Genomic DNA, 17,481 nt, shown 5'->3' with positions numbered 1-17,481 from the left:
TAAAAACAAGGTTTACTACAATAAATGACCAGTGGGTCAATGTCTCAAATTTACAGAGACTAAGGAGACTCTTACATCTAATCCGTCGAATTTAATAAACGACAGATCTTCAATGAGTTTCTTATTTAGAATATCTGACTAACATTTAAGTCTATTTACCCGTTTCCACATCTAAATGGGAGAATCCGCCATTGGTGAATTCATCTGTGCAAACATTATAAAGACCCAAGATACATTTGGGTCACTAGGCGCTCTAGGTATGGGAACAATGAATGGTAGATTTATTGTTAATAAGAAGCTGCAGAGTATCTCTGTAAAGCTTCTCTTACGTCTGTTACCTCGATTCTCGCTTTTTATCGTCGCTAGTTTCAGCACGACAAGGCCTGAAGTTGTTTGGTACTATATTTGATATTCAGGGGAATCCTGGTCATTCCCAGACCTATGGTAAGCATTGGCAATTCAAAATGACTTCGTTCGACAGGAGCGGTAAGATCGGAGTCTCCGAAGTTACTCCGCCAGCTCTAATGGAGGAGTCTCAGACTTTCCAAAGGTCCAGCTTCCTTTTGGGTGTTAATTTAACTGGTCTTATCATTTAATACACAATGACAAATTCTATGTCAGACCTCACAGCAATAACTACTCGTGAGAAGGGTACATTAGACCAGCAGTCAGATAGGGGGGGGTTTGGCCAACCATAAATTGCCTCCTCCGGTATCAAAACGGAAATACTTTGGTCCGGTGTTTTAAGTCTTTAGACTTCAATCTTTTCAAGGCTGTGGTACAAAAACAGTCACGACTTGTAACGCCAGGGCGCTAAAGTCAACAAGCCAGCGGCTTGACTGCCTCTTAGGCCTTCTCGAATTTCCAATTGTGGAAGCGCGCCTTTACACGTTACATTTGCCGGGTTACCAGACATCCACTCATGTATGTATCCACTATTTAAAGGACAAGACTGCCTCTGTCGGACGCAATTAGGCGTTTTGGCAGGTTGGAATTCAGTCTCTGTTGGTTTTTCAGCTGTTTTTATTTCCAGGCCTGGTACACCAACAGAGTCAGGGTTACTTATTCCCCTCTGTTTGGGGTACAAAAGCCGGAGGGCTCCTTCGCAGTCTCAATCAGCAAGTCACTTACTGCAGTTTGAAAATGGATTTTCTGCGGTTAGTATTTGCATATTTGGAGCCACAAAATTGCATAATTGCACTTGATCTTCACAATGCGTATTTACCCATTCCGGTTTGGTCACTGCATCACAGGTTCTAGCGTTTGCAAAACGCCACAACCATTAACCATTTCAGGTTCTACCATTTGGCTTCTTGTCAACGCCTCGGGTATTTACCAAGTGATGTTGGTGAGGATAGCTCATCTCAGAGCCCTGCCAGTGACAATCGTTCCATACTTAGACGATCTGCTCATAAGAACTCTGTCTCAACAGAGTTCCTCTAACTTGCGCTACTAATGTATACTGCGGTGGCAGGACAAGTTCAAAAACAATCGCATCTAATTCCGTCTGAACGACGTCAATTCCTAGGTAAGATTATAAATACGGTAAATCAAAGACATTTACCTACTACACCAGCAAGAACAAATATACCATCTAGTAATTAGTGCAAAAGCCACGCACACTAGCGGTACATTGGTGTATTCGTGTTAGGAATAAGGATGTGTTTTCAAAGCGCTTTAGTTCGCCGGGCTTCACTCGCGTTTCCCACAGAGGGGCGAGGGTGTATATACTCTGGACGAGAGTCTCAGAGGTTCAGGAGTTGTAGTTAAAAAAGATCAGCGACAGGGGTTCTAAAACGGATCACGACAGATTGCTGTCGATAAATGTCCTGGAACTCCGTGCAATTTACAATGCACTACATACTTCGCTTTCAGTCTGACCAAGTGCAGTCAGACAACGCAACGGGAGTTGCATACACAACAACCAGAGAGGACCAAGAAGCCGCATGGCAATGCGGCACGTAGCTCGAATCCTCAATTGCCCAGAACACCATTATGTGGTGATGTCGACGGGGTTCATTCCGCAAATGGACATCTGTTAGACAGATGATCTCACCCGTCGGGATTTATATCCTGAAAACTGGGCATTAAATCCAGAGGTGTTTCATATGTGAATCCACAGGTGGGGTTACTCTCAGGTATACATGAGGGCATCTCGCCACAATTACAAACGCTCAGTATGTGTACAGAACGACAGATCACAAGGGCAGTGGCGGTGGAGGTTCTCACATTCGTGTGGTCATACAGCCTCGTGTATCTGGCTCCACCATTTTCCGCTGCTCTCTCCGTTGCTAAAACGGATCATAAGACAGTTCGTCACAGTCATACTAGTGATATCTCATGGGTTTCGGAGAGCTTGCTTCTCGAATCTCCAAGGAATACTTGCACACGATTTTGGCCCGCTCATAATACGTTACAACAGGGACCGTTCTTTTACCCTTATTTACCTATGTGCTGCGGTTGACGGGGTGGGGGTTCAGACCGCCCTCTTAAGAAAAGAAATAGGGCATTACAGTATTGGTTATACCAACCATGTTACGAGCTAGGAAGCCGCTTACGGCAGCTCATTATTACAAAATTTGGTGTGCCTATATAGGTGGGTGTGAAGCTCGGAAGTTTCCGACATCATCTTTCAAGTTACCCGTATTCTGTTATTTTACAGACGGGGTGGGATGGAGAACTGAGTTTATCTGCACTGAGGGTGCAGGTATCTGTGTGGTCAAGTTATTTTCAAAGACGTTTGACTCTATTGCGTCGGTACACACCTTTTCTACAAGGTGTCATCAAATGCAGCCTCCATTTATCCCACCTACAGCGCCATGCGACTTGAGGCTGGGTTCAGATTTCTTACAGTTTTCATATTTTGAACCCTTACAACAAATGGGGATTAAGTTTCTCACTTGGAAAACGTTTTCTTCTAGCCTTAGCTTCGGCAAGGGTTTTGTTTTCATATTTGGGTGCCTTGTATTCCAAGCCACCGTATTTGAGTTTTCTCATGACAAAGCAGAACTTCGGACAAATTCCGATTTCTTATTCTTCTCATCAATATACCAATAGTGGTTCCTGTGTTGACAGCACATTCTAGAATTCTGAATGTAGTACACGCATTACGCGTCTATATGTCCCGAACGTCTACAGTACGTAATACGGATACGTTGTTTGTTCTCTATGATGCGGCCAACTGGGGTTAGCCAGTTTCTCAGCAGACATTATCCAGTTGGATAAAAATGACTACAAGTCAGGCTTACTTTAAGGCTAAGTTACAGTCGCCTTCGTCAGTAATAGCTCATTCCACAGGTTCTGTGGGAATGTCAGAACCAGCGGGTCGTGGAGCGTCTACGACGCGGCTACATAGCCTTCAGTGCACCACGTTTGTGCACGTTTACATGTTATGAATGGTTGCGGCATCAGCATCTATCTTTGGCTGCCTACTGTTACAAGTGTCAAACAGCTCTCCCGCCCACGAGGGAAGCTTTGGTACGTCCCAAGAGTACTCCAGTGACCCCTAGTGGATGAAAAAGAAAATAGGATTTTGGTACTTACCAGGTAAATCCTTTTCTTTGAATCCATAGGGGGCACTGGACGCCCACCCAGAGCAGTTTTACCTGCTTGTTTTAAGCTCGGAGGAGCTTATGGTAACACATTTTACCTGTTTGTATTAAGCTCAGAGGAGCTTATGGTAACACTTTTTCACCGATTGGTTCAAATTATAAAGGTCTATCGGTTATGCTGTCAACTGTTTAGTTGACAGTAACGTTATGTGTCAACTTTGTTGTTGTCCGTTATATTATTGGAATTCTCCATTGTCAACCTCTCTATAGTAGTTCGCTCAGTAAAAACACTGAGGTCGTACACTGAGGTACTCTGGGATATGGAGGGGTGGAGAGTTCTAAATTTAAATATTCAGTGCCTTTGTTCTGCTACGCCGTCCATATCCCAAGAGTACTCCAGTGCCCCCTATGGATTCAAAGAAAAGGATTTACCTGGTAAGTACCAAAATCCTATTATCTACGGAAAAGAAACCTTTATGTGCTTTCTATCTCACTTTTTCAAGTAAGCATACACGTAAGGATTCATTACCGTATCTTCACGGCATCACTTTTGGGTGACCCCATAAGAAGGTGGACGTCGTATCTCTTTTCTGGGACCATCTTCATCACCTAGTTTCCCCTTTACACAGTGGAAAGAACTGTAGTGTCCATACAGGATTACACTATTGTATTTTGTTTCTCTTTTTTTCATGCATATCATGACATCGCTGTGAGGATCGTTTAAAACAAGGGGACATTTGGAGCGCAGAAAGTGAGACTGTATTTTTCTGTTACATATTGTCTTTGTAGGTTGGTGACCTACTTGTACTGTATTCTGCTGCTCCATTTTGCAGCGCCTTAGAAAGATCTCTTTATTTATAAATAGTGGCTTCTTTTGTCCACTGCAAAACCAGGTGCTTCGTCGATGGGTACAATGAGACTAGTCAAGCAAATGTTCAGATTATCTCTGCAGCCCCGTCAGTCACTAATATGGTGGCTACAGGATGTAAATCTGAACAGAGGTTACCAGTTGTCAGTAATGAGCTGGATCAATGTCATCATAGATGTCAGCCTAACAGTCTGGTGGGTAGTGGTGCAAGGTATACACCTACAAGGTCTTTGGTCCAGCCTGGAATCTTCTCTTTCCATCAATATTCTGGAATTGATGGCGATTTAGTTCACATTGGTTCAGGCTCGATCCCATTTAAGGAGCCTACCAGTGCGAATCCAACCAGACAGTGCCACGCCAGTTCCTTACATGAACAGGGTGGCATACACAGCTGGTGAGCAATGAGGGAGGTTTCTCCCATCCTTTATTTGGCAGAAAGTTGGAACCCAGCAATTTCAGTAGTTTACATTCTTGGGGTGGACAACTGAGAGGCTGACTTTTTAAGTCACCACAGAGTGCTTGCAGGAGAATGGCAGTTACTCCAGGAAGTGTTTGCAGAGATAGTGGCCAGATGGTGATCACTGGGCATAGATCTAATGGCTTCCCGTCTCAACAAGAAGCTTTCAAAATACGGATCTCAGTCCCAGGATCTTCAAGCATCCTTAGTGGATGCCATGGCAGCTCGTTGAGTGTTCCAGTTGAGGTACATCTTTCCTCATCTGGTTATGTTACCAAGGGTGCTTCAAAGGATTCGGTCAGTAGCACTGCCATTCATTCTAGTGGCACCGGTTTGGCTGTGCCGTCATTGGTACACAGTCCTTCATAACATGTTGGCAGAGGTTCTGTATTGTCTGCCTCTGCGACCTGATCTGTTAATTCAGGCTCCCTGCCATCACCCCGATTTGTCTCTATTGGCTTTGATGTCATGGCTCTTCAATCTTACATCTTGAGGGCCAAGGGTTTTTCACAATCTGTTGTGAAAACCATGATACATGTTGCAAACCAGTAATTTCCAAAATGTATCATCGGTTATGGAAGACATATATTTCTTGGTGCAAACAACACAAGTAGAAACCTGAAAGTTTGAGTGTCCCGTCGTTTATCTTTTCTCCATGTGGGTTTGGTTAAAGGTCTCAGATTATCTTCCCTTAAGGGACAGATTTCGGCCCTGTCTATCCTTTTTCAAAGGAAATGGGCCACCATTCCTGAAGTTTAAACCTTCTTGCAGAGGGTTCCTCACATACACCCTCCTTATGTCCCACCGGTTTCTTCTTGGGACTTGAACTTAGTTTTGGAGGCACTTCAAAAGGCTCCTTTTGAACTGTTGGAATCTGTGCAACTGCAATACCTTACTTTAAAGGTTGTTTTTCTGTTGGCCATTACTTTGGCCAGAAGAGTATCTGAGTTACCTGTTGGTTTTCTGGTTTCCCGGTTTACTACATGTTTCTTTTCTCCGACTTTTCTAAAACGTTGACTGAGATTCTAGTGGCGGCAGAATGGTTATATAGGGGGTAGGAGCCAGTCTTAAGCTAGTTAGTGATCACCTCCACAGCTCACTATACATAACCCAAAGGTAATGGCATCCCTCAGATGGATTTCAAGGAAGAGCTTTTACGGTGAGTAAAAATTTGTTGATTTGCTTCCATTACAGTCCCACTGACAGACCTTACCAAGGGCAAACTGAAAGTTCTGGTTAAATGGAGTCATAAAGCAGAAAAAGCTTTTCAGGAGTCGAAGTTAGCATTGTATACCCAACCAGTTTTGATGACGCCTGACTTTCAAAGGGAATTTGTGATGCAAGCTGATGTAGGGATAGGTGCAGTTCTATCCCAGAACAAAGAGGGTGGAGAACATTCTCTTATTTATTTAAGCACATAGTTTAAAGTACATGAGAAACTATGCCAATGTCGAGAAAGAAGCATTGGCAATAAAGTGGGCGTTAGAAACTCTCAGGTACTACATGCTGGGAAGAAAATTCGTGTTGATCACTGATCACGTCCCATTGAAATGGTTGTCAGAGAATAAAGAGAGCATTAGGAGAATAAGGAGTTGACGCCATTGCAGAACTTTACGTTTTCAGTACAGCACAGGCCAGGAAGCCAGCTGGCCGATGCAGACGTTTTGTCTCGTGTTTTGTTTGGGGACTGTAGTTTCGCCTCACAGGTTAAAAATCAAGGGATGGGGGGATATTCAATAGAAGCACTTGTATAGTGATAAACAGGAGCTATGTTTGTCCCTGGTATTTGGCCTATGTATTTTAAACCCCAAGGAAATGTCTGTTTTGCTAAACAGACTTGATTAGAGTTTGGGATTTTAGTAAGAGCTGGAAAATTGGTCCTGTAGGTATGGGTGTGAGAGAGAAGGGGGAGCTCTACTCATAATGCCAATTTCGGGTTTTTAGGCCTTCAGCCTGAGTGCAGGCTAATGAGTGCCTGCACCTGTAGGAGGCTGATGTAAGCTGGGTAAGGATTTGGCTCAGGATCTCACTAGATGGAAAAACAGACAGCAGGCCTCTTATGAGACACTGTGATTTACTGTACTGTAAGTACTGTGAATATGCCTGTGTATGTTGTAGGCGTATTAGGTCATACCACTATGAGAGAGGGAATCTGTAATGTTTAATTAGTGCCCAGATGCGCTAGGATTTAATTTTGTTTAGTTTTTGTATTGCACAATAAAACTAACCTCGGCTAGATTGTATGAAAACCATGGATTGGTGTGCTGTTTTTCTAGCTGCTGTGTGTTTGGAGGTGCCCATCTACCTCAGTAGAGGGCACCCCTATCCTGATCTCACAATACATATACACAAAAAACACACAGTGGCATAAAAATTCATGCCTCTATTGCAAGCATTCCCAACCACGTTCCTCAAGGTACACCAATAGTGCAGGTATTAGTGATATCCAGGCTTCAGCACAGATGGTTAAATCAAAATAACTGAGGTACTAATTAAGTCACCTGTGTTCCAGCTTGGATATCACTAAAACCTGCACTGTTAGTGTGCCTTTAGGACAGAGGTTGGGAAACACTGCTCTATTGGATAGTACGCTATACTAAAGGATTGATTAAAGGGTCCCCCCTGCAGTAAGTGTACTATATACAAATCCTGTGGGTAATTGTAATTTGATGAAGATATTCGATGGAGCAAAATGTTCTCTCAATATCAACTTAATAAAAAATGGAAACCGTATCAGATGCAAAGAACTTTTACTGTGTCAATCATTAGTAATCTCTTGTAGGAATCGTGACCTACCAAAGGGTAGCTTGAAATAAGGAAAAAGAAAACAGGAGGGGAAGCGCTGTCCATGACAGTTTCAAGCAATCCAATATTTATTATAAATACTTATATTTCACTAGTCATAATAAACACAACACAATAAAATAAATAAATAAGAAGAAAATTAAAGATCACACTTTCTTGAGCCAATGAATGGTCTGCAGACCCAGTGCTGAAAGTCAAACAATTTTGTATCCATTTGGTGATTAGTGAAGAACAGGTTTGTATCCAAATAGCAAAGTTCTCCTCATTAATTTGTATCAACAATAATTTGGACACTCTTTCAAAACACCACAGTTCCACACAGTGGTAAATGATTAATGCAGAGTAAATGCAAGGTTTTTCGTTGGTAATCTCTTCTGCATTACTTATTAGCAAAGGCGTCCCGTTTGATGTTAATGTAACAGACAGTAGGAAATATTAAGCTCCGCAATAATATGACCAATTAGTTACAGACGACCGACTTGAAGCAAATGTGAGGCAACTTGGTGCAAAAGTGGACTACGTGTATGACCCATGGCTCGCTTCAGTCCACTGACAAACATTGGTCTACTGGGTGGACATGCTTGCCACAGCCTCTATTAAAAACGGTCCGTATGGTCTGTCCTCCTGTTGCTGGCACCGACTGGCCGAGCACATTAGGAACGGTGACCGGAGCTGTCAGGACTGATACTGTGAATTAGTCTGCAGACATCAAAGTAAGGCGGTACTTGATGCGTTTCTCAGCCACTGAAGTGGGGCTGTTTCCTCCAGAAGTCAAAATGCAAAGAACTTTTACTGTGTCATTCATTAGTAATCTCTTGGAGGAATCATGACCTGCCAAAGGGTAGATGAAGTAGGGAAAGACCCTTGTCCTTTTCACCAGTACACAGGTTATTAGGTGGAATTTGCTAAATGGGACTACTTTACAGCTAGGAATAAATGTAGGAGGAGTAGTGTGATCCTGCATCAGTTCTGTTCAGGAATCATACTACTCTTACATTTATGGAGGTTTGATAATGCCAAAGCATAGGTTTCCAACAGTATGGAAGTAAATGTAGTGGGTGAGCCCCACTTGCAATGCCTAAGTTGAATTGGTGGTTCTAATTGCTAAGTGCCAATTTTATGATTAATATGAACACTAGCGAGATACTTTTAGAAGTGTAAAACAATATCTTCACCCAGGAAGTTTGCTTTTGTGGCTCTTGTTGTGCCTTCTTCAAAGGACAAGAATGTGTTATTTTTAAACTTTAAACCGATATCTTAATAATTAATAAGAAAATTTACTTTTTAAATAAGGGCGCTCCCACAATGCGGCTAACCCATTTTTCCTGCATTCTGACAGGAAGCCAAGTTTAATATTAGCTATTAATTCAAGCCTCATCCATGTTGTTCTCCCATGAAGGTATAGCCCTCCATTCCTTGTTGACAACAATCTAAATGAGTGGTGTTTGTTTTTATATTTTTTCCCCCAAGGCTTCTCTGAAAACCAAACCTATGTACAAAATGATTTACAGACGGGCACCCTCATGCAACAAAGAATTTTGCCGTCTGGGTTGTATCTGTTCAAGTCTAAGTCTCGCAATGCCCAAAGCTACTCATTGCCGCCGAGTGAACTGTATGCTTAACTGTGATTGCCTGAAGAGCAAATTATACCTTGGAAAAGATGGATTTCAGGTTAAATCAGCCAGGCCTACACAAGAAGAAGAAGATGATGCTGAGGGTAAGGATTATTCATCTTCCATTTATGAGGATTGCAATAACAATCAACAAGCAGAAAACAAAACACATGAAGCTATATCACCAGTGAAAAAAGAATTTAAGGAAATTGTTGAAGACTTTAAAACAAAAAAGAGGAAAGCTCTTGATTGCAGTGAGTATTGTAGAAAATATGTCAGATGCTTCTCTGAGTGGATTCATAGACCGATATGTCCTCATACAGTTAATCTATTTTGTGCCATACAGCACAGGTTGCCTGGTGCGACTTGCACGCTCTGCCTTGGTTATTGATTTCTCTTTCATCCATCTGGTGGACGCTTGGCACTTACTAATGGGTTAGTGTGTGTGGGTAAGGAGTTTGGCACAGAATCTATAGAAAACTAACTCCTCCCCCCTCTTTCCCATCCCATCTCCAGCCTGACCAACAAGTACCTCAGTTTTAGTTTTGTGCCTGTGGAGTACAGACACAGTTTCTCTGACGTCCTAGTGGATGCTGGGAACTCCGTAAGGACCATGGGGAATAGACGGGCTCCGCAGGAGACTGGGCACTCTAAAAGAAAGATTAGGTACTATCTGGTGTGCACTGGCTCCTCCCTCTATGCCCCTCCTCCAGACCTTAGTTAGAATCTGTGCCCGGCCAGAGCTGGGTGCTCCTAGTGGGCTCTCCTGAGCTTGCTAGAAAGAAAGTATTTGTTAGGTTTTTTATTTTCAGTGAGATCTGCTGGCAACAGACTCACTGCTACGTGGGACTGAGGGGAGAGAAGCAAACCTACCTGCGTGCAGCTAGCTTGTGCTTCTTAGGCTACTGGACACCATTAGCTCCAGAGGGTTCGAACACAGGGCCTGACCTCGATCGTCCGTTCCCGGAGCCGCGCCGCCGTCCCCCTTGCAGAGCCAGAAGACAGACGAAGGAGATGAAATCGGCGGCAGAAGACTCCGGTCTTCATTAAGGTAGCGCACAGCACTGCAGCTGTGCGCCATTGCTCCCACTGCACACCACACACTCCGGTCACTGTAGGGTGCAGGGCGCTGGGGGGGGGGGGCGGCGGCGCCGCCCTGGGCAGCAATAAGAATACCTTTTGGCACATTATGCACATAATACAGTCTGGAAAAATGTATATGTGCAAAAACCCCCGCCATTAAGATATACAAAACGTGGGAGAAGCCCGCCGCTGAGGGGGCGGGGCCTTCTTCCTCAGCACACCAGCGCCATTTTCTCTTCACAGCTCCGCTGGAAGGACGCTCCCCAGGCTCTCCCCTGCAGTATCCGGTACAAGAAGGGTAAAAAAGAGAGGGGGGGCACATAAATTTAGGCGCAAATAAGATAATAAGCAGCTATTGGGAAAAATCACTCATTATAGTGTAAATCCCTGTGTTATATAGCGCTGTGGTGTGTGCTGGCATACTCTCTCTCTGTCTCCCCAAAGGACTTTGTGGGGTCCTGTCCTCAGTCAGAGCATTCCCTGTGTGTGTGCGGTGTGTCGGTACGGCTGTGTCGACATGTTTGAGGGTTACGTGGAGGCGGAGCAAGGGCAGATAAGTGTGGTGTCGCCCCCGACGCGGCCGACACCGGATTGGATGGATATGTGGAAGGTTTTAAAAGACAGTGTCAACTCCTTACATAAAAGGTTCGATGACGCAGCAGCCTTGGGACAGCCGGGATCTCAGCACGCGCCTGCCCAGGCGTCTCAGAGGCCATCAGGGGCTCATAAACGCCCGCTAGCTCAGATGGTAGACACAGATGTCGACACGGAGTCTGACTCCAGTGTAGATGAGGATGAGACAAATGCACAGTCTACAAAAGCCATCCGATGCATGATTACTGCAATGAAAAATGTATTGCACATTTCTGATATTAACCCGGTTACTACCAAGAAGGGTATTATGTTTGGGGAGAAAAAGCAGCCAGTGACTTTTCCCCCATCTGATAAATTAAATGAATTGTGTGAGGAAGCGTGGAGTTCCCCCGATAAGAAACTAGTGATTTCTAAGAGGTTACTGATGGCGTACCCTTTCCCGCCAACGGACAGGTTACGTTGGGAAACATCCCCTAGGGTGGACAAGGCGCTCACACACTTATCAAAAAAGGTGGCACTGCCGTCTCAGGATACGGCCGCCTTAAAGGAGCCTCTGGATAGAAAGCAGGAAGCTATCCTGAAGTCTGTGTATACACACTCAGGTACTATACTGAGACCTGCTATTGCTTCAGCATGGATGTGTAGTGCTGCAGCCGCATGGTCTGATACCCTGTCAGACAACATTGATTCCCTCGACAGAGATACTATTTTGCTAACCATAGAACATATAAAAGACGTCGTCTTATATATGCGGGATGCACAGAGGGACATTTGCCTGCTGGCATCTAGAATTAATGCAATGTCCATTTCTGCCAGGAGAGTATTATGGACTCGGCAGTGGACAGGTGATGCTGATTCTAAAAGACACATGGAGGTTTTGCCTTATATGGGTGAGGAATTGTTTGGGGACGGTCTCTCGGACCTCGTATCCACGGCAACAGCCGGGAAGTCAACTTTTTGACCTCAGGTTCCCTCACAGCCTAAGAAAGCACCTTATTATCATGTACAGTCCTTTCGGCCTCAGAAAGGCAAGCGGATCAGAGGCGCATCCTTTCTGCCCAGAGGCAGGGGTAGAGGAAAGAAGCTGCACCAGGCAGCCAGTTCCCAGGAACAAAAATCCTCCCCCACTTACTCTAAGTCCACCGCATGACGCTGGGGCTCCACAGGCGGAGCCGAATGCGGTGGGGGCGCGTCTCCGAAACTTCAGCAACCAGTGGGTTCGCTCACAAGTGGATCTCTGGGCTGTACAAATTGTATCTCAGGGATACAAGCTGGAGTTCGAGGCGACTCCCCCTCGCCGTTACCTCAAATCAGCCTTGCCAGCTGCTCCCAGGGAAAGGGAGGTAGTACTGGCGGCAATTCACAAGCTGTACCTCCAGCAGGTGATAATCAATCAAGGTTCCCCTCCTTCAACAGGGACGGGATTACTATTCCACAATGTTTGTGGTACCGAAACCAGACGGTTCGGTGAGACGCATTCTGAATTTAAAATCCTTGAACACTTATATAAGGAAGTTCAAGTTCAAAATGGAATCGCTCAGGGCGGTTATTGCAAGCCTGGAAGAGGGGGATTTTATGGTGTCGCTGAACATCAAGGATGCTTACTTGCATGTCCCCATTTACCCACCTCACCAGGAGTACCTCAGGTTTGTGGTACAGGATTGTCATTACCAATTCCAGACGTTGCCGTTTGGTCTGTCCACGGCACCGAGAGTATTTACCAAGGTAATGGCCGAAATTATGATACTCCTTCGGAAGAAGGGAGTTTTAATTATCCCGTACTTGGACGATCTCCTTATAAAGGCGAGGTCCAGAGAGCAGTTGTTAGTCAGCGTAGCACTCTCTCGGGAAGTGTTGCAACAGCACGGCTGGATTCTGAATATCCCAAAGTCGCAGCTGATTCCTGCGACGCGTCTGCTCTTCCTGGGCATGATTCTGGACACAGAACAGAAGAAGGTGTTTCTCCCGGTGGAGAAGGCCCAGGAATTGTCATCTCTGGTCAGGGACCTCCTGAAACCAAAACAGGTGTCGGTGCATCACTGCACGCGAGTCCTGGGAAAGATGGTGGCTTCTTACGAAGCAATTCCCTTCGGCAGGTTCCATGCAAGGATCTTTCAGTGGGATCTGTTAGACAAATGGTCCGGATCGCATCTTCAGATGCATCGGTTGATCACCCTGTCCCCGAGGGCCAGGGTGTCTCTGCTGTGGTGGCTGCAGAGTGCTCATCTTCTCGAGGGCCGCAGATTCGGCATACAGGACTGGGTCTTGGTGACCACGGACGCAAGCCTCCGAGGATGGGAGGCAGTCACTGAGGGAAGGAACTTCCAAGGACAGTGGTCAAGTCAGGAGACTTCACTACACATAAATATACTGGAACTAAGGGCCGTTTATAACGCCCTGTGTCAAGCAGAGCCCCTGCTTCAAAACCAACCAGTGCTGATTCAATCAGACAACATCACGGCGGTCGCCCATGTAAACCGCCAGGGCGGCACAAGAAGCAGGATGGCGATGGCAGAAGCCACAAGGATTCTCCGATGGGCCGAAAATCACGTGCTAGCACGGTCAGCAGTGTTCATTCCGGGAGTGGACAACTGGGAAGCAGACTTCCTCAGCAGGCACGACCTCCACCCGGGAGAGTGGGGACTTCATCCAGAAGTCTTCACGCAGATTGTAAACCGTTGGGAACGGCCACAGGTGGACATGATGGCGTCCCGCCTCAACAAAAAGCTAAAAAAATATTGCGCCAGGTCAAGGGACCCTCAGGCGATAGCTGTGGACGCACTAGTGACACTGTGGGTGTACCAGTCGGTTTATGTGTTCCCTCCTCTTCCTCTCATACCCAAGGTACTGAGGATAGTAAGAAAGAGAGGAGTAAGAACTATACTCATCGTTCCGGATTGGCCAAGAAGAACTTGGTACCCAGAACTACAAGAAATGATCTCAGAGGCCCCATGGCCTCTGCCTCTCAGATAGGACCTGTTACAGCAGGGGCCCTGTCTGTTCCAAGACTTACCGCGGCTGCGTTTGACGGCATGGCAGTTGAACGCCGGATCCTAACGGAAAAGGGCATTCCGGATGAAGTGATTCCTACGCTGATAAAGGCTAGGAAAGACGTGACAGCACAACATTATCACCGTATATGGCGAAAATATGTTGCTTGGTGTGAGGCCAGGAAGGCCCCTACAGAGGAATTCCAGCTGGGTCGATTCCTGCACTTCCTACAGTCAGGAGTGACTATGGGCCTAAAATTAGGATTTATAAAGGTCCAGATTTCGGCCCTATCTATTTTCTTTCAAAAAGAACTGGCTTCACTGCCTGAAGTTCAGACGTTTGTTAAGGGAGTGCTGCATATTCAGCCCCCTTTTGTGCCTCCAGTGGCACCTTGGGATCTTAACGTTGTGTTGGATTTCCTGAAATTCCACTGGTTTGAGCCACTTAAGGCCGTGGAGCTAAAATATCTCACGTGGAAAGTGGTCATGCTATTGGCCTTAGCTTCGGCTAGGCGTGTGTCAGAATTGGCGGCTTTGTCATGTAAAAGCCCTTATCTGATCTTCCATATGGACAGGGCAGAATTGAGGACTCGTCCCCAATTTCTCCCTAAGGTGGTATCAGCATTTCATTTGAACCAACCTATTGTGGTGCCTGCGGCTACTCGGGACTTGGAGGACTCCAAGTTACTAGATGTAGTCAGGGCTTTGAAAATCTATGTAGCCAGGACGGCTGGAGTCAGGAAAACTGACTCGCTGTTTATCCTGCATGCACCCAACAAGCTGGGTGCTCCTGCTTCAAAGCAAACTATTGCGCGCTGGGTCTGTAACACGATTCAGCAAGCTCATTCTGCGGCAGGATTGCCGCATCCTAAATCAGTAAAAGCCCATTCCACAAGGAAGGTGGGCTCTTCTTGGGCGGCTGCCCGAGGGGTCTCGGCTTTACAGCTTTGCCGAGCTGCTACTTGGTCGGGTTCAAACACATTTGCTAAGTTCTACAAGTTTGATACCCTGGCTGAGGAGGACCTTGCCTTTGCTCATTCGGTGCTGCAGAGTCATCCGCACTCTCCCGCCCGTTTTGGAGCTTTGGTATAATCCCCATGGTCCTTACGGAGTTCCCAGCATCCACTAGGACGTCAGAGAAAATAAGAATTTACTCACCGGTAATTCTATTTCTCGTAGTCCTGTGTGAAAGGTTTTGAGCTCCGGGCGCAATCTTATCCACGCTGGCGGGGCTCCAGTATGAGGGATGCTGCGCAGCTGACACACACACACACACACACACACTGGAATTCTCACTCTGTTTTCTTACAGACGGGCACAAGCAACAGCAAGTACTATATTATCAATGTGTTTAGGCTGCCCTGTTTATATTTGCAGAGACTATACTTTAGTGGTACACTCCTTACTTATAGAGGGGTTCACTAATTGTAGCACTCCACAGATTTGCAAATAATGTGACGGCTACACAAGCTTATTTTATTTCAACGTTTCAGTTGCTACTTTATTGGCACCTTTCGTCAGGATAAATACAAAACAAACAGATCCTACCTTAAATAGAACACAGTGTAGAGATCCAATTCCCGCTTCCCAACGCACTTCCGGTACCGGGCGCGACCGCGTCACACGCCAGCCGGCGGCGGGGGGTGGGTCCTGTTTCCATGATTACCACCAACACTTCTAAACAATTGTATGGGACGGGTTCCCACTTCCCCGCACACCTCCGGAAACGTGTAAAACTGCGTCATTCAGCCAGCGGCAGGGAGAGGAGAGGCCCATAACCATGACACCACATAAACAATAACAATAATCGAACAGCTGTACTTGAAAGCCATTGTTTGCTACAAAGGCAAATTAGGTGGTAAATCCTTGTTTTTTTGTATGTGTCATTTTCTATCTTGCAAGGGGGAGCTAGCATCTTCCTCGTCCTCTCCCCTTGGCCGTCCCGCCGCGTTTGGTTGCGTAATCTTTTCCTTGCGCAACCCTGGTGCGCATCACTGTCCCTAAAGGGGGAATATTCACAAAGATGCTAGTTGAAGGTTCATGTTCACTTGTAGAGCTTTCTTCAGTGGAAGCCTCTGTGTCTGTTAAGTATCGTCTTGTATTCCTACTATTGTAGAAATTTCTTCCTTTGGGAAGGATAAACAGACTGTTCCTCCATAGTCTTTGTTAACAATTGCTAATTTAGTATTTTATATTTGATTAACTATTTGTTTATACACCTCAATTTTCTGACCCAATTTTGCAATCCAATCTGTGCTGGTTTCATCTATCAGAAGATGCTTAGAAGACAACTCCATATCTGCTATTTTGCTCCCTGTTTCATTCATAATTCTGGTCGATTCTTCTATTACCAATAGCATTAGATCACAAGAACATTTATTGAGAACCGCGATCTAGCGACGGCAGAATTCTGGGTTCATCCTTCCAATAGTTGGAACATTCTTAATTCTGAAACCCCTCTGAATCTTACGTTCCCGGTAGTAATCCAAAATAGTAACACTGTGCAGGTGGTAGTCTATCTCTTTTTTTTTATTTTTTATTTCTTTATGCAGAGAAATATCTCCCCCCGCAGTTGTTTGAAGGGTATCTTTTGCTAAAAGTGTTTTCTGCCTCAGAGTCTGTAAAGCTTAAAAATTCTCCCACAGGCAAGTTAGCAGCTTGAAAACCAGGTACAGTTTTGGTTTTACTTTTGTTGGATCCCTCCATATTAGACAATGGATCACAGTAACAGCAAGTCCATATAGTCTAAAATACACCAGTGTTACAACAAACAAAAACTAGTGAGAAGTGAGGAAAGCACTGACACAAATCCATACATAAAATAGATTGGTTGCCTTGTCCAACAAACGCCTGTCAAGCAGGCCTTAATACAAACGAATCCACTTTGATCGGCACTCCATGACCGGCATTGGGTGCCTTCCCACGATCCAACCAGGAACATACAGGAGAGGAGACAAAACGTGCGTCACTCCACGTATTTGCAAATAATGTAACAGCTACACAGGCTTATTTCAATGTTTCAGGTGCTACTTTATTGGCACCTTTCGTCAGGATAAATACAAAACAAACAGTTCCTACCTTAAATAGAACACAGTGTACAGATCCATTTCCTGCTTCCCCACGCACTTCCGGTACCAGGCGCGACCGCGTCACATGCCAGGCGGCGGGGGGGGGGGGGGGGGGGGGACGACACTTCTAAACAATTGTATGGGACGGGTTCCCACTTCCCCGCACACCTCCGGAAACGTGTAAAACATCGTCATTCAGCCGGTGGCAGGGAGAGGAGAGGCCCCCGTAACCACGACACCACATAAACAAAAAACAATAACAATAATCGAACAGCTGTACTTGAAAGCCATTGTTTGCTACAAAGGCAAATTAGGTGGTAAATCCATTGTCATAAAGTTCAATGAGCTGCTATATACCACGTGCAGATATCTGGAAACCGGACCATCGGTGCTACATCCGCACTCTGGAAAAAAGATCGCCATCACACGTGCTGACATGCACCTCAAAATTT

The 17,481-nt window shown here is 45.4% G+C and overlaps 1 protein-coding gene across 12 annotated transcripts in view; it reads left to right on the top strand.

Moving 5' to 3' along the window:
- Positions 1 to 17,481, top strand: part of MGA (MAX dimerization protein MGA) — a 428,176-nt gene that overhangs the window by 128,540 nt on the left and 282,155 nt on the right. For 11 of the 12 annotated variants that reach the window (XM_063947913.1, XM_063947912.1, XM_063947916.1 and 8 more), the window contains exon 9: positions 9,152 to 9,548. In XM_063947913.1, coding sequence (XP_063803983.1) covers positions 9,152 to 9,548 — 397 coding nt within the window. The remainder of the gene's footprint in view (positions 1 to 9,151; positions 9,549 to 17,481) is intronic. The other variant, XM_063947915.1, reaches the window with a different exon arrangement.

The sequence above is a fragment of the Pseudophryne corroboree genome, chromosome 12, assembly GCF_028390025.1.
Source record: "Pseudophryne corroboree isolate aPseCor3 chromosome 12, aPseCor3.hap2, whole genome shotgun sequence".
Lineage (NCBI taxonomy): Eukaryota > Metazoa > Chordata > Amphibia > Anura > Myobatrachidae > Pseudophryne > Pseudophryne corroboree.
The sequence above is the reverse complement of the archived record's forward strand: the minus strand, read 5'-3'. Positions and strand labels throughout refer to the sequence as shown.